This window comes from Callorhinchus milii, unplaced genomic scaffold (assembly GCF_018977255.1).
Source record: "Callorhinchus milii isolate IMCB2004 unplaced genomic scaffold, IMCB_Cmil_1.0 Scaffold2, whole genome shotgun sequence".
NCBI classification, from domain to species: Eukaryota; Metazoa; Chordata; class Chondrichthyes; order Chimaeriformes; family Callorhinchidae; genus Callorhinchus; species Callorhinchus milii.
Window position 1 is genome coordinate 90,543,304 of NW_024704743.1, and position 23,040 is coordinate 90,566,343.

The 23,040-nt window shown below is 40.1% G+C and overlaps 1 protein-coding gene across 1 annotated transcript; it reads right to left on the reverse strand.

The window, feature by feature from the left end:
- Positions 1–140: 140 nt before the first annotated feature.
- cndp2 (carnosine dipeptidase 2) lies at positions 141–22,620 on the reverse strand. Its single transcript, XM_007903218.2, has 12 exons — positions 22,582–22,620; positions 16,172–16,261; positions 14,529–14,672; positions 14,282–14,444; positions 10,407–10,495; positions 9,197–9,397; positions 8,742–8,826; positions 8,079–8,239; positions 6,530–6,694; positions 5,674–5,815; positions 4,591–4,738; positions 141–2,851 (listed from the first exon to the last, which is right to left on the reverse strand). Exons 2-12 carry the CDS (start codon positions 16,229–16,231, stop codon positions 2,785–2,787), a joined length of 1,425 nt encoding a protein of 474 aa, XP_007901409.1. The 5' UTR covers positions 16,232–16,261; positions 22,582–22,620; the 3' UTR covers positions 141–2,784.
- Between the last annotated feature and the right edge of the window lie 420 nt (positions 22,621–23,040).

Consider the following 23,040-nt stretch of genomic DNA (forward strand, 5'->3'; position numbering starts at 1 on the left):
AAATACCTTCTATATCCATTAGTTTTCAGGGCTCCACTGATAGTTCTGTACATAATACAATAATATATCGGGTAGAAGACAATAAAGCAAAGGGCATGTTATATTCTGATTAACTAATGCACAGAAAATTGAGACCATAATTAGCATTAATAAAACCTTTATTAACCAAGTTAATTTTAATCAGCAAATGCCTGACAGATTCTTAATACACCATTTAGAAACGAGTTTCCAGCTTTATATACTCAGGGCAATTTAAACAAGCCTAACCATTCTCAACAATTGCATATACATGATCTGAAGAGTCTTGTATGGTTTTTTAAAAAAATGCACAATTGACATCTTTTCAGTGCTGGATCTAATCAGAAGACATCCAAGACTGAACGTTCACCACTCAAAGTGTTGCTGAGTGCTCCAGACTTGGCTGCCTGATTATATCCAAGTACTGAAGAATCCTGAGTGCCATGGAAACTGGTCTATCTGTTTGCTGTTGATAACCTGTGGTACAGTTCCTTTTACCGTCCTCTCGGTGGACGATTATGGAGAGGCGATCAGACACTTAATGAGGCACAAAAGTTCCTCTGAGGAAGGGAAATGCTTCAGGGCAGCCAAGTGCAGGGGCATTGGGAACTTTTTAACACATTTCTACTTTTGGCACCTACTGTCCACCTGACATTAGGTATATCACAGAGCAGATGCAAATGAAGAGCTCACAAGCTAGTTTAAAGGAAGCACTTGATCAGCCCAGAAATTTATTTGATGGGAAATTTTTGTCATCCGTTCTGCTATTATTTGACTTAAATTGAATAACATCCATTGAAAATCAGAATAAATCTGAATCTCAACCTCCAGACTCCTTCATTTGAAATTCGTTCAGCAACATTTCTCGATTCTGGCTATTTGCCTGTACGCCATACACAATCTAGATCAGAGCAATACAGTAATGCAAAAATAATTTTTTGTTTTTGGCAGTAGGCTTGATGTTTTCTTGTTTATGAATTTTGTAGAAGTCTTACATAAAATAAGCAATCTAGGCACAAGGAAACGGGCGAATGTGGAATCTTTTGGTTTAATTGAGGCTTTGGTTACGCAACTCTGAATAGAGCTATAGTGCATCATCCAACAGAAAAGCTATGGGGTAGGTACATCAAGTATCTAGGATTAACATGATCAATTGTACAAAATACACTGTTTAAAACCCACACAACCTCCAAATGGATCACAAGTGTTAGTTGGGGGAAAACTAAGGGTGCTAAAGTAAACTTGCATTTTTATAACATTTGTCCATCATTGAAAAACAACTCGGTGGTTCACAAGTTATTATTTATTACCAGCGATAGATTGTGAAGGCAAATGAAGGAGACATTCACACTAGCAGGGTCCCTCCAGACACTCGTGAAGAGAATAACTAATTAATATAGAGATTTGCTGCCCCAGACAACTGACCTCAAAGACTCCTGGGGTAGAATGAAGAATTTAACTCAGGTTTCTGATTTCTTTTTTAAATGCTTCTCAGTTTTAAATCTGAGAGGATTCTGTCTAATTCATCTTAAATTTCTCAGGAAAGGTTCTTCCTGGCTTTCTCCCTCCCTCAAGCATTACCTTGGATTAGATAACCGTCAGTTATCCTCGTAACCCCAGTAAGTATGTGGCTGATCTTTGCGTAAGAATTTGGGAAGAGTGTTAAGAGTCAGCTGCAGGGAACATCAGAGAACAAACCAATCTGCTCCTTGTTTGATATCCACACAACAACAACAACAAAATTACATTTATAGAGCGCTTTTCATGTCGGGAGGACATCCCAAAGCGCTGAATACACAGCCACTTTAAAGTTTGGGGTCATTGGATTGTGATCATGAATAAGATTCATGCCTGTTTTTAGCCCTCAAATAAATGTCACCAACCAGATGGTACTTTCCTAACCACTGTAAAAATAAACCTGATTCCTCCAGCTAGTCCTCAATATACATTCCTACAAGAATATTTTTGTAATCAATGTGACCATTGCCCCAATCCTACCATTGCTCTGGTTGAGTTCAGATAAATCAGATAAATTTACTTAAGGATTAAATCTGGTACCCGTCTATCTTAATCTCACCAATTACCAAAAGAGCCTTTCTTCCTTTTCACCAGGTCACAAGTCTGCAGCCTGGTCTACAACACGGAGTTCACCCATTTCCAAACTTATACAAAATGCTCTTACAGTTCCAGCTTCAGATTTAAGAAACATTAGGCTGGAGAGACCTAAAGAGTGGGGGCAAAACACAGTTGAGCATTTTAATTCTAATGGATCAGCATTTTACACAAATTTTCAAATTTGATATGTGGGGGAAGGAGAGGAGGTGAGCAACTCAAGAGCCTATGATTTCAAAGTTTGTTTTCACTCCAGAAATGTTAAGGCTTTGACAATTTTCAAAACTTAAAATTGAGGACAAATAGTACTTTATGATGCCACTGCCCTAGAACTGGGGCAAATATTACCTGAAAAAAAAATGAAATCACAGAAAATAATCCTGGCTGTCTACTACAAGCATATTGTTCATTAGTCCAAGAAGACTGTTCTTGGACTAATGAACATTTGCATGAAATATGGGCGTGGAAACTTTGTTTTCTCAAAGATTAATTAAAAAAATCATTTTTCTCTCAACTTTACAGGTTAATTGAAAACACCATTACAATGTGATATAACTGTTTCTAATAGTTGCCTCTGTACAGTATACAAATCAGAAGGAATCCTATGCTTTGCAGATGGCTTCAGTAATCCAAACATCCATTCCAAGGCAGCTGTCAATCCAAACAAGAAACTTCATGGAAGTAAGCACAAACAAGCTTGATTCCTTGAATGTAGTTGGTCCTGTAAGAGAAACAAAAACAATTAAAAGTAATCCATCGATTGAAGTCTACCATTCTGATCCTGCACTAATATGCCAAAGGTTTGTAGGAACTTTTAAGAGGGAGTACTACAAAATGGGATGCCTGATGTGCACAATTACTTTTCCTAAATAAAATCAACCCTAAAGCACATTTGGTAGGCCCAGATCTTTCAGCTTCCAACTTGTCCATCCATGGAGTGTGTGTTCTATGCCATCCATAGAATATATGTGCCTCCTGTTTTTACTCCCTGGAGAGAGACTGAATGAGTGGACTGGGACAATGGTCACATTGATTACAAAAATATTCTTGTAGGAATGTATATTGAGGACTAGCAAGTTTATTTTTACAGTGGTTAGGGAGGTACCACCTGGTTGGTGAAAACGCTTACCAAGGCTTTATTATGTAATAAAAACAAGTTGATTAAAATACTGCATGTTGCACTGGAGGAAATCTTCTAGCCTCCTTTGGAAACTATTGCTGGGACAAAATAGTACACAAAACACAATTATTGCACTTTGCAGTATACCCTGTAAAGTGCTTTAGGACATCCTTTACACGAAAGGCACTATACAAAATGTAAATATTATTATTGTATTCAATGGTATAATTTGCAAAAAAAGTTATTAATTTCATGTGTCTGTATTTACTGCACTTTTGGTACATAATCTTCTCTCCCTAGAAATCCAACGTTTTGGAATCTTTAAGAGGGAAAATAGTATTCCTGTCTGAAACAGTGACTTCCTGAATGTCACCTAGTTTTGCAGAGTACAGTAGGTAGAGAGAGATTCTAGAGTTTAGTCTAATTGGCTGAGTTGTTGAGGTTCAGGAGAACTATGAAATACAGAAATTATCACAAGAGAAAGTCATTCAGTCTGTCAAACCTAAACTAGTGTTAGCTCAATCAACATTGCTAACTACTCTAATCCCATTTCTCTGCTCTTTCCATGTGTTCTCTTATATTTTTAAGTCTTCAAAAGTTTTATCCGCTTTCGCTTTTAAACATCATGGTATTAGACTCATCAGATACTTATAGTAAAGCAATCCATCTTCTAACAACTCTCTGCCTGAAAAAAAATCATGGTGTATCCCTAGGATACATTTCCTTATTGTACAACTAAAGATTCATATGATTCATGAGATGACTGGACAAGCAAGTTAAATTGTGCACAATATAAAGAGTCATGAAAACGTTAATTTCTACAAAGTATTCATTTAAACCGAGGGATTTTCCACACAGCACCAAAAGATCCTTTCTTGTGAGTTTAGCCAGGATTATTCAACTCAACAGACTCAAATAGGAGTCCTGTAGCTCAGTGGTTAGAGAACTCGCCTCGCAAGTGAGAGACCTGGGTTCGATTCCCGGCAGGGCAAAACCGTGGGCAAGTTTCCTTACTCCACACGCTTGATAATAATCCCTCATGAAAAAAAAACAATAATTTGGTCACTTAACCACAACTGTTTGTGGGACACTGCTGTGCACAATCGGCTGTCGCTTTTCGACCACAAAATATAGTCAATTCACTTTACAGTCTATTCTGTGAAGCGCTTTGAGGCGTCTAGAAAACGTAAAAAGCGCTATATCAAATCAAGGATTATTATTATAATAAACAGAAATAATAAAAACAGACACGTGGTAAAGATGGCAATGCAGAGACAATCGGCATCTGTGAGTTGCAATGTGGCTGAAGCGTTAGACATGACTAAATGATGACTTTGTACCGGTTGATTTTCTCATTTTGTGAATGAGCGCCATCATCTGCAGCTCCCATCGGCAGCAGCATAACATTTTTTCCTGTAGCTTCCTGGAAAGTCAAAGTTACGGGGATGCTTCCGCCTTCTCTCGTCATGTCCGGGTCAACTCCAAACACTCAAGAGAAAGAAACAAAATATGGCAACTAGAATTCATTTAAATACACATCTGGAGAACTACGTTCAGTTTTGGACACATCACCTCAGGAAGGATATATTAGCTCTGGAGGGGGTGCAGTGCAGATTCACCAGAATGATACCAGGGGTAAAAGGGTTAAATTATGAGGACAAGTTGCATAAACTTGTTCTCTATTCCCTTGAGTTTAGAAGCTTGAGGGGTGATCTGGTTGAGGTTTTTTAAATAATAAAGGGATTCAACAGGGTAGATACAGAGAAACTATTTCCTCTGGTGGGGGAATCCAGAACAAGGGGACATAATCTTATAATTAGAGCTAGGCCATTTAGGAGTGAAATTAGGAGGCAGTCCTTCACCCAAAGGGTAGTGAAAATCGGAAATCTGGAACTCTCTCCCAAAAGGCTGTGGGTGCTGTTTCCATTTACATCTTCAAGACTGAGGTGGATAGATATTTGTTAGGTCAGGGTATCAATGGATATGGGGCAAGGATGGGCAATTGGAATTGAGGTACAGATCAGCAATGATGTTATAGAATGGCGGTACAGGCTCGAAGGACTGAATGGCCTCCTCCTGTTTCTAAGTCAGTTGTGTCCTTGTTTGCTTAACGTGAAGTGTTTTACCACCCATAGTAAGTCATATCAAGTCCATTGTTCTCAAAGTGAACCTCTGAGGCCTGAATTTCACCTAGTCTTAGCCTGGTAAGATTATTTTGTCTTAAATTAAAGATCACACAGTATTTTGGAAAATTCTTAAAACTCAGGCTTAATTTGGAAGCTGGTTCTTTTAAGAACAGCAAAAAAAAANTCAAATGTTGATTTTCAGGTACTATGAAGACTGAAATTAGATACAATGCCCCTCCTGGTAGCCTGGCAGCAGTCTTGTGAACAAGAATGCAAAATTGTCATTCGTCTACCAACCTGTTTTGGTGGCATTTCTGCCAGCTCTATAGTGGGGGTGGTTATAGTCTGAGAGCCAGGCCTTTGCCCCATGACCCATTTCCACCTTCAGCTTGTTGGGGCTGCCATGTTCAGCAAATGCTTTAGTCAAGTAATCCACAACCTAAATAAAAAGCACAAGATGAGGAATTTAAATTTGAAAGAAAGCAAAACCCTACATAGCATGAAGAGGAATGAAAATTAAAATGCTGGTTTTATGAGATATGATTTAAGACCAGGAATTTTCAATATAAAGACACTCTTCCTCATGAGTTTAATCGGACAACAAACAAAAAATAAGCTCAAACAGAAAAAGACAGGAAAGAGGAAATTCCTGTGTTGCTGTCAGCTCAATAACCATACAGCAAAGCATTCTATAGAAAGACAGCCCTCTATGTAGATGCAAGTGTCTTCTAATCTCCCCCCTTAACTGTTCCAATGACAATCCTGAGCTCACAACAGCTAAAATGGAGATGGACAGATGATTGAAAATTAAGGGTATGAATCAAATGCAAGGATATAGGACTAAAAATATAAAGAGGCTGCCATAATCTAATAGAATGGCAGAGGTAATTCATTCTGATCTTACATTACTATTTCACATAGAACAGAAAAAGGGAATGGGTGTCAGCTGGGACGTTTGCTTTGGAGTCAGAAGGTTGAGGCTTCACACCTGATGTTGAGATTTGAGCTCATAATCTACAATGAGACCCCAATATAGCGCTGCATTTTTGGAGTTGCCAATCTTTAGATGGGATGTTAAACTGAGACCCATCTGTAGCTCAAGACCAGCTACTGCAAAGTGAAGAAAGCATAGTCTCCATAGCAAAGACTGTACCTGTTTCTCAACCACCTTTGGATCCATGTTTGGTACCAAACGAATAGAAAACTTCCCAATCACTTTCCTAGGAATGACAGTTTTGGATCCTGGCCCATCGAAAGCTCCTTCAATTCCATGCAGAGATAGGGATGGATACCTCCAGCGATGCATCAGAATTTCCTCCTGTGAACAAAAGGCAAAAAACACAGGCTCCTGTTTAACTGCTGTAAATATGGATTCATAAGGATGTGTAAAGGTCAGAAGTAAATTTTACAAACTCTGACGCATGCAACAGCTAATGGTCAAGGGAAGTTGTACAACTACATCTGAAGGTGACGGGAATTCAACATGGGAGAGGGGATTGGATGCCACGTTAGTCTACAAATTATAGTCACTACACTTCACAATAAAATATCTTAAGTGCTTTGAAATGTTTTGATGTCATGATAGGATGCAATATCAAATTCCAGGATTATTATTACTTTCATTCCCAGTTTGCTTTGAATTTAAACCTAGGTCTCAGAGGTGAAAGGAAAGTTGTTTCTGAGTCGAGAGAGGAACTCAACAACTGATCCAAGAGAGGCTGCGGAGGAGTGAAACCTTCAGTCCCTGAACTAGCTTCAGCATAACTGAGTGCAACTTTTGCACAGTCACATAGATTTACAAGCAAACAATTTCATGGACTGCATCTTCTCCAACAGAAATTGCCAATTGATTAAATGCATCAATTTCTTTTGTTTCTAATAGTGTGTCCAAATTACTTCGTGTGCCAATTATTTGGAAAGTACAAAAGAACTAGATCACACACAACAGCCCTGTCCCAAAGAGTATCTGAATGATGAATACTCAGTGAAATAAAAACAGGTCAGTCGATAATTAGACCCTAACCGACTGCACTAGCATTAGTGCTCTGGAGGAGATGTGTTCCTTGGGATCCACTTAGATAATAATAATAATAATAATCCTTGCATTTGATATAGAGATTTTCACGTCTTCTAGATGTCTTCTAGATGTCTTCTAGATGTCTCAAAGCGCTTCACAGAAGACTGTAAAGTGAATTGACTGTATACCTGTGGGCGAAATGCAGCAACCAATTGCGCACAGCAGTGTCCCACAAACAGTCGTGGATTGAAAATGACCAATTTATTATTGGTTTTTTGGGGGGGATTATTATCAGGGGTGTGGAGAAGGAAACTTGCTCAAGGTTTCACCCTGCTGGGAATCGAACCCAGGTCTCTCGTTTGCAAAGTCAGTGCTCTAACCACTGAGCTACAGGACTCCACATCTCTAACGCATATATTCCTATAATTTCTAGAGAAAACAAATGACACACAGGACTCTTCAGAGGAGTGCTGTTTACAAGAATAGTTTCAAAGTCTCTAAATTCAGCTGTGACTTATAGGCAAGAATTTAACATACAAGTTTAAATTCTCCCCTCCCCATGCATTCATCTCAAAATCTGTACTCGAAAAATACCAATGTCAATTCACATTATGTTAAAACAAAAAGATTCATATCTTTAAAGCCAATAGACTATGCAACTTAATTCAACCATACAGAAACGTACCTTAGTGCTGTGCAACAGCTGACAGGCTCCCACATCCTTGCAGTATTCATCCACGTCAAAGTCTATTTTTTGATACAGGTGCTTCTCCTCATCTTCGAGCGGTGCCACGGAGTCATAGATCCCAGGAACGAGGATCTTTCCATTTTTGTCCACCAACTTGCCTATTTTAAAATGGGAATTTGGTTGGTCGTACTAGTGAGAGAGCACCTCAAAACATCTTCAGTAGGACCTTCCCCCTCCCCATACAATCAACACGGTAAAGGTTGTCGAGCAGGTGTAGACAATGGCATCTGAACAGCCCTTAGAATCTGGCAATAACCCAAGCGATTTTTATGAGAAACTGACTGTGTGCCAATGGTTCTAGAAAGAGGCCCTGATGGCTTTCCAACAAAAACAATTGGGAAAGAGTACAAACATGTTTTAGATCAAGATGCATTGACAATGATAAGAGAAAAATAAATGTCACAATCCAGAACGAGTCTCTGTTGGACTGCCCTTATAAGAAATGTGTGCCCTCTGCAATGCCATTGCCCACCTCCCTCCACAAATGCCTACAGGAGAATTAGGTAGGAGATAAAATTAGAGAAGCACATTTAGAGATCACTTCCCTTTTGAAATCTCTAATTGTGTCAATCCAGTTTGCTACAAATCATGAGCACTTACCCATTAAAGTGATCAGGTCTGTCATAGCTTCATGTATTGTACCACCAAAGACACCAGAGTGAAGATCCTTATCAGAACCAGTCACCTAGATTAGAAGTGGAACAGAACAAGATTTGACCATTTATTGTATTTACAGCCGAACCCCAATTACAACTGAAAATAACCAGTCTAAATCTGGTGTCAAGGTATGGCTTCTGAAGTCAAATCAAAGAGCATGAAATATAATTCATTATCGCAACTTCAACTGATGATCTCGGAAAATGTAATAAAACTGGAAAGTCTGACATGATACTGTAAATGGTGCACCACCTAATGCTGGAATCTATAACCAGAATACATTCAGGAGTTGATTACCGTGTATATTTAGCACAACTTTAAAAAAAATATTTGTTTTACTCTTTTAAAAAATGCGATTGACGTTGGATCACAAAGGTTAAAACCAAAGAAAAATTTACCTCCACATAGAAATAGCAGATACCACGGAGGCCATACGTTATGCATGGTTTGCTTTTCCCAAGCCAGTAGTTATCAGAAATGCAAATAAAATCCACACCCTTGAAGAAGGTGTCTTTACGAGCAAACACCAATTCATCAAGACCTTCTGAGCCAGATTCCTCCATACCTTCCAAGCAGAACACGAGATTGATCGGCAGTTCCTGTAAAAATATCAAACACCATTAGACCTGTCTACTTTGACCACATCAGCTATGCATTACACAAAGCGACACTTACCATCAATATAGAATTATTTCTCCCTCCCAATAAAATACTTCAGTGCAATATTACAAAACTTTACTGTAAACGGTAAAGAAAACATTCTTTCTATTTGCCACAAATCAGGAAACATTTCCATTAACTTCACAACAAACCAGTCTTGTTTAACTAAACACTATTTTGATTTTTTTTATTCGATAAACAAACTTGCTAGGCAATAACCTTATTTCAGCAAACTGCCTCTCATTGCTGAAGTTACTGGTCTCTAATTGAAGACCACATATATTTTAAATAAAGAGCTAAAAGAACATGGCTCACAAACACCATTTACTTTATCTCAATTGTCAATAAAAATGACATGCAATGTTTGCATTCTGATAGAGGGAAATGAACAAATCTTCCAAACTCATTTGTAATTCTTTCAAATAAAAGGGATACTTTCAAATATCTGTGCATGGTTAGAGTTCATAATTATCCAGCAGGCTTAACAACTCTTTTAATAAAGTCATGGGATAAGCAAAGTGTTGCAAGATTCATAAAAAGGGGGACATTTTTTATTCATAATAGCAAACATTTTGATTTAAGAACATAAGAATTTGCTAGTCGAAAGAAGACCAAGGTCCATCTAGTTCGCCTTCCACTATCCTGGCAGTCGATTGACATGTCGTGTCCCATTTAAGGATTAAAATTTCTGTGATTTTTTGGATGCAGTTCAATTATTTCTTTGAGAGACTTCATAAACATTATGCTCACATTATAATCATAATGTCAGAGCCTTGCTCCCTCACTGAAGTTTTCACGTTGTCAAATCTCAAAAGGTTAACTTTAACAACTAGGGCAATTAGACTTGTAAGCAAAAATCTTCAGACTGCTCTCTATCCTCCATCAAAGAAGTCAACATATTAATCGGTACAAACTGTGCACTGAAACAAAGTTCATTGTTTTTATGACCTGCTTTATTTTCTGAAAAGCTTCAATGCAGTTCAGCCACGCCAACACAGGACCTTTGTCATCAGTGGAGCCCCTCCCATACAGCTTCCCTGTAAAAGTTCAAAATAGTCAAGATATTAACACGAATCTGGACAATATGGAGTGAGTGGAGGGGTGGTGGAGAAAAGAGGAGCGAAAGATGAGAAAAGTAAAATAACTAACTCCATTGTAATAGTTTTGTTTTTTTAAATAAATTTAGCATGTTTATTAATTTTAACTTATGGAGTCCTGTAGCTCAGTGCAAGCGAGAGACTTGGGTTCGATTCCAGGCAGGGCGAAACCTGGGGCAAGTTTCCTTACTCCACACGCCTAATAATAATCCCTCAAAAAAAACAATAATAGATTGGTCACTTCAATCCACGACTGGTTGTGGGACATTGCTGTGTGCGTTTTGCCCACAAATATACAGTCAATTCACTTTACAGTATATTCTGTGAAGCGCTTTGAGACGTCTAGAAGATGTGAAAAGCGCTATATCAAATGCAAGATTATTATTATTATATAACTTTCTAATTTTCTTTCCACTGGCATTTGCCACTCTGCTCTAGGTGTGGCTTCCTCTTTCAGGAATATTCCAAACTGTACAAAATCAGAGTACAGTTCCACGGGCACTGGTTGCCCTCTAGTATCTCACCCAAGTGACGTTTGTTCGTGTGTGAGCCTTGGCAGTGAGCTTCAGACGAGCCTGACCTCTTCCCACCCAGCAACCACACACACACACACACACACACAACCAGTAGAGGGTACTGTAGAAGGGCCAGGACCAGTTAGACTGGCTGGGCTGTCTGAGAAGGGTAGGGCAATTTAGCTTCCGCATGGAGTCCTGGCTGAGATCAGCAAAGTCAGCACAGACAGGGATTTGAACTAGCGAGCTCCTGGTCCATACACTCTAGCTCTGTACAAACCACATTGGGGCTGCCTTAGTAATTTTGGTCTCCTGAAGATTTTTTACAAACAATGTTAAGGAGTGACCTGTTTGGGAGTCCTAAAAGAAGATGAATCAGACCGATGTATGAAAAGGGGGCGATATTGAAGGTATGGAGAGTGAACTTAGATAAGCTGGGCAACGTGGAGAAAACCAAACTGGATAACCCAATTCTACATTCTGTGCTACATATTCTACACTAACTTATGTTTACGTGAGAATAATGATCCAATATCAGTTTGATCCACTCCTCTCCCCCACCCTTCACCCAAACCCATCTTGGGTTAAATATTCTGCACATGCAGTCAAATCACTTTGGGCCAAAGTGGCCTTTATGTAAGGGTAGCATCTCAATAAGGTGATTGGTGTGCAAACCAGGCTGTCTAGGTTGTTGCACAATGGTTTCACACAGGGTGTGGTTGCTGAATGGAGGTGGTTGCTTGAATAGATTTGACTGTATTACAAAATCAGAAGACAGCCACTGAACTAGATCAATACTAACAAGCTATGGCAGGTGATTGCCCATGTGCATTGTCCAGTGTGTAGCACAGACCCACAAAAACAACAAAACCAGGCAAGATTCAGGCTAAATCCCATGTTTGAGCAGAGTTAAATAAAAATAAGACTGCAATGTGCTCCAGCCTGTGATAAGAGGTGTGGGTGGGCGGCAGGGGTGGGGGGAATCCAGCTGCTTTCACGGTTTTGATCTCTATTCAGTCACTGTTCTGAGATGAGAATATACATGTTGGGTGAAGACAGGACTGTGATGTTTCCATCTCCCCCACCCCCAGAGTTGTTGAATCACCTGCTGCAACTCCATGTCTTAGACTCCCACATGAACAGCCAGCAAGGTACTGGATGCTGAATGCTACACTCAGCATGAGTCGGCATGCAAAAATGATATGTAACCATCTTAATTTGGCCCCTAATATCTAATACTTCCTTGTTGATTTCTTTCCGTTTCTGAAGAATTGTGTTTTATTCACATGACTCATCACCTACAGAGCAAGCAACAGGCAGCACATGATTTACTTAAAAATTGATTCCCCTTTTATAAACCTATGATGTAGTCAGCCTGCTGTTACACACTCATCAAAGATGCTACGATTCCCGATATAAAATTTATGCCTTTGCACGTCTTTCAGTTAAGGTCTCATAAATTATCACTGTGTTTTTTTACAAAGAGATTAAGGTACAAATGGGGCCAAAGACTACGTTGTGCAATCATACTAAAGTTCAGTGAGTCTTAAACCACAAGATCATCACTGCTCACAAGATAAATTCCTGATTTCAGGCAATCTGTGCAAGGTTGAGAAATGTATTTCAAATGATAGGCAATGTAACCCTCTGCACACTGGCTTAAGAACATAGCAATGTGCAAGCAAAACAAAATATACACATACACACACACACACATTTCTCAAGTATCCCATGAACGCACAGTTCTGTAATAATCTACATTTGAAACTCAGGTCACCAAATTCATTTTATAGTCCCCCAATTGTCACAAAATAATCAAGTGCCTAAATGATCTTCACTTCAATTATTGCACTCTTAAACCTGGTATTATGTATGAGAAAGCCTTTGGTTTTTCAAATTTATAATAAAAGAATGAGGACTAAGCTAGTTTTAACAAAGACACATTACAGTGTCTCAGTCTCTCGTCTACTAACCCTTATCCAATAATATATGCTGTGAAAAGGACAAGTAGGTCTCTGTGTTACACCAGCAACATATTAGTCACATTGCTAGTCAATTCAAAGGGTTGAGCAAAACAAAAGCTTGAAAAGCAAGTGATCATTGGAAAGCAAATCAATGTTTGCAAAAGCATTACTAAAAAATTACTAAAGAAAAAAAACTTTATCTTAGTGAGCATTTAAATGGTTCATAACAATTGAAAAGTTTATAGACCAATTAGTTGTGGAGCTTTTGCCTTAATTTAAAAAATTCTCATCTGCGATCAAAGGCAGTGCATATGTGTGTGTGGAGGGTGTGTGGGGGGGAACAGAGGCTTAATGTGATCCATGTGGCAGAGAAAAGGATTTTTTCAGGAAAAAAATAGAAGGCAACTATTAAACCATCATATCTGCTCTGGGTTGTATTTCCAGTTAGGTTTAAATTCACCACAACACACCAGTGATGAATCCTCACATGACACCCTCTTCATGCTTCCAGTTTCAGTCAATGTCATCAGATTTCACCATTCTTTATGGGATTTTTTTAAAATCCAAATTTGCTTAAGCAGCCAAATTCCTCAGAAAGATGTGGCAATTCAGTATCATGACTGATGTTCACTGAGCGCACTCACTGGGATATTTGCCCACAGTATATATTGTATAACGCTATGAGATGTCCTCCTGACGTGAAAGATGCTATAACAAATGGAAGGATTATTTTATTATTGTCCAAATTGTCCAAGGTGATCTATCTCGCTCAGTGTTGCACAGTAAAGTGGAATTCATCAGTATCAGGGTGACTATCTTTTGATATACTCCTGTGCTAGTTTATTGTTTTGTAACTTTGAACATTTAAATCACTTGAGTTACAAAGTATACTGTTCCGCCTGCAAAGCAAGTCTTGCTTTGAACCACTCTACTACTGCACCAGAAGCTGTAATATAATGGCTGCATAAAAGCTCTGTATGTTGCAAAAAAGGACTATTCCTCAATCTATCACATATTGTATCACTCAATTGTCAAATGTAAAGAGTATAATGCAATGGGACTTGATCAGGGTTCATCAAGGTATTCTGATCAGATTGAGACTGATCCAAGGTCAACTAAGTAGTTCTGAAATAGGAAACTGGAGATGGAGATAAACTGGACAGAGGACAGAGACTGAATAACTGTAAAGATCACAACATCATTACAACAACTGATGTTCGCTATCTCAAAAGGGTCCCTTTTCTTACCATCTTTTTCCACCAAGGTAAAGGGGTCAGTGTTCCAGCCATCCTCAATTTTGGCAGGTTGAACATCCAAGTGTCCATAAATGCACACAGTCTTCTTTTTTGGATCATTGCCCAGTGTGGCCAATAGGATTGGTGGAAGAGGAATCTGACTTCCATCAGGGAGCTGTTAGATACATTGAAGTTTTTGAAAAGATATACATTTGAAAGACGGGTAATTTTGAGCAAGATATATTCTAATGTTTCTCACCGTCTGTTGCCCAATATCGGCAAGTTCCACTGTTCCACCCAGTCGCTCTACCTCTTTGGCAACAAACTTTACCATCGCTGTGGTTTCAGCCCTCTTCTCTGGTGTTGTGGATACACTCTGAATGGCCACCCATTCTGCAAGACGCTAAGAAACAAGATCACAAAGTGTTATTAATCAATTAGGGTTTGATCACCACATCAGTGTAGGACTGGTTAAGAAGAAAGCTGATGGCTTTCCACATGATCATTATTCTGGAAATTCAATGTCCAGCTCCTGGACATCAGACTTACCTTTTCCTGTAGCTAATGTGTTAGCCAAAACTCACAATCAGAGCAAAATTGCAATATTCAGTGGAGCCTCACTATAATACAATGTTTTGGATACATAAAATCTCAACCAAGGTGCAATAGCAAAATTGACAATCCATCCATGCATGGAACTGGCTTTTTTTTAAACAAAATATATATATTTATTTGTTGACATATATTTTCGCTCGTCTCAGACAGTATCAAACCGTTACAGAAGATGCAACATGTTATTATCCCGTTACAGGCCCAGCCCCTTGTGGCGGTGGGGGGGGCGCGCTCTGCACACTCCACTTTGGTGGAGGGACCAAGGCTTCCCCTCCTCGCAGTTATAACTGGGGTCTTGTATCCCCCTACCTATCGGCCCCCTCTTAGGGGGGAGTGCGGACTGTTCCACAGCACACAGGATGTGCACACATTTTATTTCGCCATGCATCAGCTGGTTCCCATGCTAAAAGAACAAATGAGTGGCTCTGGGTCAGTGGGTCACTGCTGACTGTGAATGCAGAAAGCACAAGGTGATATTAGCAATAACCTGATGACCCCAAAATCAGCCATTTTGGCATGAAAGCTGCCCAATGCACATGGAACAAAGAGGCCAGCCGCACACATGCACAGTGAACGGGGCACAAGAGGAATCAAATTCATGTTTATAACTTGGTTGCACTGTAACTGCTGACAAAGCACAAAAATATAATGGAGAACAAATCAAATTCAATATCATTTTGCTGGATTATTTCCACCTCCGTCATCTTAGATGCTTTTTGATATTTGCAATCGGAAGACACAATTAACATATAAAATCCAGTTTGCGAATATCACAAATTGGATGCCGGTATGTTTTGGACTGATATTGTGAAGCAAACATCCTCTCTAGCATGTTACGTAGGACAAAACAACTTAAATTTAAATGTTGCCGGGCACAAAGCAGGAGGTAAAGGAAGGTGATCGCCGGCAACTTTTAAAGATAGAGAGGGCTGTTTAAACGGGGTTTAAAATGAAAGCAATGTACAATAAAAACAAAAATGGAAGTCGATGGGAACACTCAGGCAGCATCTAAGGAGAAAGGAAAATGAGTCAAAGTTTTTGGGTCCACGACCCTTCATCCATTCTGACGAAGGATTGTGGACGCAAAACGTTAACTTACTTTCCTTTCTCCATAGATACTGCCAGACCTGCTGAATGTTCCCAGCGACTTCTGTTTCAGTTTCAGATTTCCAGCATCTGCAGTATTTTGTGTTTTGCTATATAAACTAAAGTTAGATAAAACAAAAGGGGAAATAAAAGTTACACAAATGAAAAATAAACGATTTGAGTTTCTTAAAACAAAAAACTTACTTTGATGTACAACTCCTGATGCTCATCGATGTACTTGAAAAGGTCAGGAAGGTACGACATTTTTCTGACGACCAAAGGGTAGTAGGGATTCTGAAAGGAGAAGTTACGATGAATAATGCATAAATTGCTGATGAAGCAATTGAAATGCGCAGCTTCCTGCTTTTATAGCTCGACAGCAATGGAGCTCCACCTCCTAAATTCTGCAGCCACTAGAAACTCAGCCAATTTACACTTTGCAGAAAACTTTGGAAACTTTGCCCCCTCTCTCCCTTTTTTCAAGTCCTGCCTGCAAACCTTCCTCTTTGACCGTGCTTACAGCCACCTCCCCCACCCAACCCAGTTTGGACTCAGGCTCTGCCACTTGTTAGAAAATAAAATCAGAAATAATCCGTTTGCAACCAGATATCTGACTGTTTTATTATTATTCGTTCGTTATTCCCCAATATCCCGTTGGATATTGGGGAATAACCAATATAACAGACCAAAGGCCGGTACAATCAACAGACCTTATAACAGAACAATACCACCGTAGATATCTCGAGTTCAACACTGTGTCTTTACAGCACACAAGCTTGATTCTTCATGCTTTCAGTCTTCTTGCTTACAACTTTCAATCTTCCATCTGATATCCTCAGTCTTAGTGTTTCTAGCTCTCAGTCTTCCATCTCCCGTACCCTTGTCTCCGCAGCCTGGGATGGCCTCATCTCCCATATCCTTGTCTCCGCGACGGCCCCATCTCCCGTACCCTGGTCTCCACAACCCGGGACGGCCCCATCTCCCGTACCCTTGTCTCCGTGACCCGGGACGGCCCCATCTCCCGTACCCTGGTCTCCGCGACCCGGGACGGCCCCGTTCACAAAGTTAACGGAAGTCTTATACCGATGTTTATCCAATCATGGTGCGGACATTAGATCACCAGGTCAAAATCATGCCGGGTGTACGTGCCTCAGCCCACATACACATTATCCTTAAGACCCCTGTTATCTGATCTAATTGTCTAAGATAGAGGATTGATCAGTTTAAGGCTGTATCTGGTGCTCATTATTTTGTGGTGTGGGATCATTAGTACATTCCTTTTAAGTGACTGGTTATTTCTTATCAGTATCCCGGGATGGTACCAAGGTTTAAGCAACTTGCTCATTAGTTGCTACGTGGAGTCCTGTAGCTCAGTGGTTAGAGCACTCGCTTTGCAAGCGAGAGACCTGAGTTCAATTCCAGGCAGAAACCTTGGGCAAGTTTCCTTACTCCACACGCCTAATAATAATCCCTCCAAAACCAAAAACAATAATAAATTGATCATTTTCAATCTACGACTGTTTGTGGGACATTGCTGTGCGCAATTGGCTGCCGCGTTCGCCCACAAATATAGTCAATTCACTTTACAGTGTGTTCTGTGAAGCGCTTTGGGACGTCCTCCCCGACATGAAAAGCGCTATATCAAATGCAAAGGTTATTTTATTATTATTATTCTTGAGGGTTGCCTTCTGTCGCTTGGCAGGCCCTGTCAGAATCTAGCGACTTATTGCTAAGTCGAGATTCTATATCGACCGGTACCTTGGACCGTTATCTCTGTGGGCGTGTTGTCATTTACTGATAAGAGGTGACCCCCTGCCCTTTTCCAAAGCTGTCCTGTTATTCTTTCAAAAACAGAGAAAAGCAGATGTGTCCTATCCCATGACTGTCAGTCCAGTTGTCCCCCACACTTAACTTAAAAGTGAACCCATTCACAACATCTATTATGATTCTAGCAGTATACAAAAAGTGTATATTCTAACACACTGTTAAGCACTGCGTGGAGGGCCCTATATAAGTGCAAGTTGTTGCAGACAATGATTAATGAATCCTCTTGGGGCTTTTTACCCAAAACTTTACCGTCCTTAAAAAGGCATTCAAATTATTTTCCTTCTATTCAATTACAGTTCCAAAGGCTCCCTCTGCCATACACAATCTATTTTATATTGAAAAGAGCCTTTCATGTCGGGAGGACATCCTAAAATGTGTTCATTCACATTTGAGCCTCAACACCGAGTGTTGGCCCCTTCCAAAAGGATAGCGATTGGGAGCTCAGTTTAATTTCCTCTTAACATAGGGCTCAGATACCACTTGCAGTGCTGCTCTGACTGAAATCAGCTGAGCTCAGTGAGGCATGGGTTTGAGCCTTGTGTAGTCTCATACTGTAACAATGCCTTTACCCACTATAAGACTGAGAATTTATAAATTATGAATTGACTTTATATTTTGCGGGCACCAGGCGCCTAATTGGTTCAGTTGGTAGCACTCTCACCTGAGTCAAAAGGCTGTGAGTTCAAGTTCCACATCAGGAATTTGAACTCAGTTTAGGTTAGAGGATGGGCAACTTGCATTTGCGGCCCACATAACTATTCCACGCATCCGTCAATGGGTACGCAAATTGGCCGTGCAATGCAGGGCTGGATTTGCACTGCGGTGTTGGAGGCATTCTCCTTCAGATGAGACTCTAAATCAAGATTCCTTTTGCATGTCAGATGGACGTTAAAGATCTCATGGCACTATTTGAAAGAAGAGCTTCTCCCGGTGCCCTATCTACCAATCCCCCCAGAAAACAGTGGGCATTTGCTTTGTGGCTCTGGGACATTGCTATGTGCAAATCAGGTGCCACACTTGCCTACAAAAGTCTTTAACCAAGCATAATTCCCAGGACAGCGGGAGCGGTAGTTGCTTGAGTAAGCAGCTTCAGGACACACAGGTTAATCCTGTGAAATGCTTTGAGACGTCAAGCAGAAGTGAAAGGTGCCACATCAAAGATTACTAATAAGGAAATGAGGACATTAAGGAGTATAGAGGAAAGGCAGGGAAGTGATGAAAAGATCTGCCATCATTTAATAAACTAGTAGAAAAGTTTGATGGCCTTTTCCTGTTCCCACGTCACCCAAGTTTCTAGAATAGTCTATATTTATCTCTGAATTCCTGTCTTCAACCAAGCATAATTCCCAGGACAGAGGGAGGGGTAGTTGCTTGAGTAACTAGCTTCAGGATACACAGAAGGTTAAGAATTTGTCATCCCCAAACTAGCAAAACCACTTTGTGAGCAGTGACCAAATGGACCAAATTTAATTTATAGCAACTTTAATTCAAACAACAATGAAAGGAATCTTCAACCCTCAAAAAGGTTAAAGTCCACCTTTAAAAAGGCAACCAACAGCTATTCAAAAAGATCGTTCTAGCCAACTGCACAATCTGTGAAAGAGTAATTTATTCTAAGGCTAAATAAAAAGACAAAAAACACAGGGCTGGGATGGTAATGGATTCGAGTTGAAAAGCACGGGAACTGCTAGTCTCGACAGTAAGAGATGAAGTTGTGAGCCCAAGAGAAACAGGGTGGGGCTTTGCCATTTTATATAATAGTTTTAAAAAACACACCAAAAATAGAAACAGTAAAATGAAGGGGAACAGAGGAAGGTTGTGCATCACCCGAGAAAATGGATTAAGCACACTGTACAAGATGGATTAACCCATTAAAATCTTAATGTTAGGTTTTAACCCCCGTCAGGAAGAGTAGAAGCCACATAAAAATTAATTATTACAATCAGCTATTTCAACACTAGTTCTATACTTAAAAGTTACCATTATCGTAGCTTTAAATATATATAAAATCAGGAAGACTATTTGTACAGCTCAATAGGCTGTTTTCAGCCTTGAACAAAGTAATAAATAAATGGTTACACATCAATGGTTTTCATTTGGTGATTTTATTTTAATTGACATTCTCTACCTCAGATGGTTTCATTCCTTCTTCTTGTTCTCTTATCAAATACTCAAGATAACCCCTACGTTAACAGACATTTCAGCAAAAAAAGTGCCAAGTCAACTCAAATTTAAAAACTGATAACAGCTCTGCATTAATCAAATAGCAGAGTGGGCTTACTTGCCATTACTTATTGATTTCTTGATAAAAGCACAAAACTGTTAAGAGATTTTATCTTTTACCATCTTACAAAATTACTGGGAGAGTCAAACCTTTGACTTCACTCATTGAGAGCGAGCCAGGCTGACACACAATTGTAAGGGTGATGAGTACTGTACACTGAAACTTAAACAGACTCAAAACATGTGTTTAGATGGTTTCATTTACTGCAAGTTATTTTCCTGTGCACAGGTGGCATTGCGGTTACTTTTGGCTACCAACATTACAGTACCAAGCACAATAACACAATTCCTACACTGGCTCCACATTATCTCTTAACACTACAATGACCTTTCCTCATAGAAAGGCCTGGAAAGTCAGGCAAGAAATGTCCTTGACTGCCTAAGCAAATTAGAAGAGTTTGAAAAAATCTGACGATAGTTGTGGGTCAAGCCCTGTATTGGACTTTAGGCTGACACTTTTGTACAAAAAAAACAATAATAAATTGGTCATTTTCAATCTACGACTGTTTGTGGGACATTGCTGTGCGCAATTGGCTGCCGCGTTCGCCCACAAATAAACAGTCAATTCACTTTACAGTATATTCTGTGAAGCGCTTTGAGACGTCTAGAAGACGTGAAAAGCACTATACAAATGCAAGGATTATTATTATTATCAGATGAGGTCTTGTCTGCTTGTTCAGGTGGATGTTAAAAATCTCATGACAGTATTCAAAAAGAAGTGAGTCTCTCCAGCTAACCTGGCAAACAACTCCTAAATACAATTGATCATTCACTTGATGGCTATATGTGGCACATTGCTGTACACAAATTGGCTGCCCCATTTGCTTACACATTGCACAGTCGGAACACTTTACGATATAACCTTTGAAATGCTTTGAGGCATCCTCCCAAAATGAAAGGTGTGATATCAAGTGTAAGGATTATTATCATTGTTATCTACAACCAACTTTTCTTTCATTGTCCTCTCTCTTTCCATGGTCTCCCATGAGTTCTCAGTTTGGAAAAGCACAATTTAGAACACAAATGAACTATATGACCAGGAAAGACTCAGCTGCACAGCAACTGGCCTTGAGAGCTCATAGGAGAAACCAGCCAGGGCTCTTCCTGCTATCCAGTGCCCTCTGGTGGAAAGTGGAAACTTGTTCAAATTTGTTTAGTCATGCTGAAAGAAGGTACTTCTGGATAACTGACTCCCACAAATCACACCTAAGCAGAAGCCGGTACCTTCAGGAAAGAAAAGAAGCACGTTGGATTGAAAAATAATTCTCATTGTATCATAAATTGGAGGAAACCATTGATACCTTTCAATTTTGTGACAGATGTCGATCCCACACCACCATACAAATGTGGCAAAAGAGCAGGGATTGCCACCACCAGCATTTCCAAGCTCAGCAGAAAACTGAATAAAAACAGTGGCAACCAATGATACTGATGTGTAGCTTAATGCAGGGGACATCAAATGCTTGCACACTGTTATTTTGAAGCCGGTATACACTCCAACACTTAGCTAACCAGACTAATGCGAAGGGGGGGAAATCCAGTCCAGCTAAATGTTAATGCATTTAAAATAAATATAATAAAATAAAATACAAAATTCCAAATGAAAGTCAATAATCTAACATTTAAAATGAATAAAAATGAATTTAAAATAAATAAAATGGATTTTTGGCTCACAGAATTTAATTTTTTTCCAGACTTCACCTGGTTCAGCCAAGTCCAAATTCAGGGTACTTGAAGTCAAGGGTTGAGTGTACCTATGAGGTTCGTTGCTCAGTAATGCAACAAACAACCTTGGAGACATCTCTGCTCACTTGGAAAGAGGCAGCGCTAACCAGGTTAAGGACGCCACATAATCTATCCCACCACATGATACATCACAAAAAAGAACTACTTCTCAATTATAAGACAAATGCAAACTACAATACGTTCACCAATTCATCATGCAAGGCATCCCATAGCATAGTGATCAGCGCACTCATCCTGCAAGCGAGAGGATCTGGGTTCAATCCCGAGGTGGGGCAAAATCTTTGCAAGTTTCCTTACTCCCCACAACTCTGATTACCCAGCAGTAAGTTGCACCCAGTAAAACCCACATAAGTCGTGTAATTCGGGATCACTTTCTAGGGGTATTATCCCGCCCTCAAAAAAAATGTGGTCATTCATTCCACGACTGTTTGGGGACACTGCTGTGCGCGATGGGGCTGTTGTGTTTCACCCACAAAAACACAGTCAATCCACTTTACAACAACGTGATGAAGGTGAAGGGGACTGACTGACTGACTGTAAGCTTCCTGCAGTGGAGGAGGGCATCAGACTAACCCGAGCAGCTCTGGGGCCCTGTGCACCCAAAGCTATGCCCAACAGCAGAAAGAAAGGGACCATTCTGTGCCATCATCCCCAAACATACACACACACACACACACACAGTGTGTGAGAGCTGCTCTCTCTCTCTCTCTCTCTCTGTGTCTCTCTCTCTCTCTCTCTGTGTCACTCACTGCACTGACCTTCCAAATTCGAACGCCGTCCACAAACGCTTCGCGACCGTGATTGACAGGTGTGAGGGGGGCGGCACGTCCGGGAGCGGGTCCTCGGCCTGGCCGGGCGGCTCGGGCGGGATCACGCCCAATTGGGCGGGTTTTGTGTGCGTTGGGGACTGTGCAGGAAAAAGGGCGATGCCTCATTTTTTTCCCACATTTTTTATTTAAACCCGCAGAACGCTCCCCGCACCCTGGAGGCCTCTTCTTCCACGGTTTCAAAAACCACTCACCTACATCGTGCGGTCTGCTCCCCATTAACAGGCAACCCATAACATTGGGCTACTTCTGGTTGACTTGGGCTACAAATGCAGTTTGATTTCTAGCAAAACCTACCAGTGTTCAGTGAACCATCAGGTTATAGCATCGAGAGACACACACACAGTGTTCCTGCAGATTGGATTACTGTTTTGTAATAATGTGGGTTTA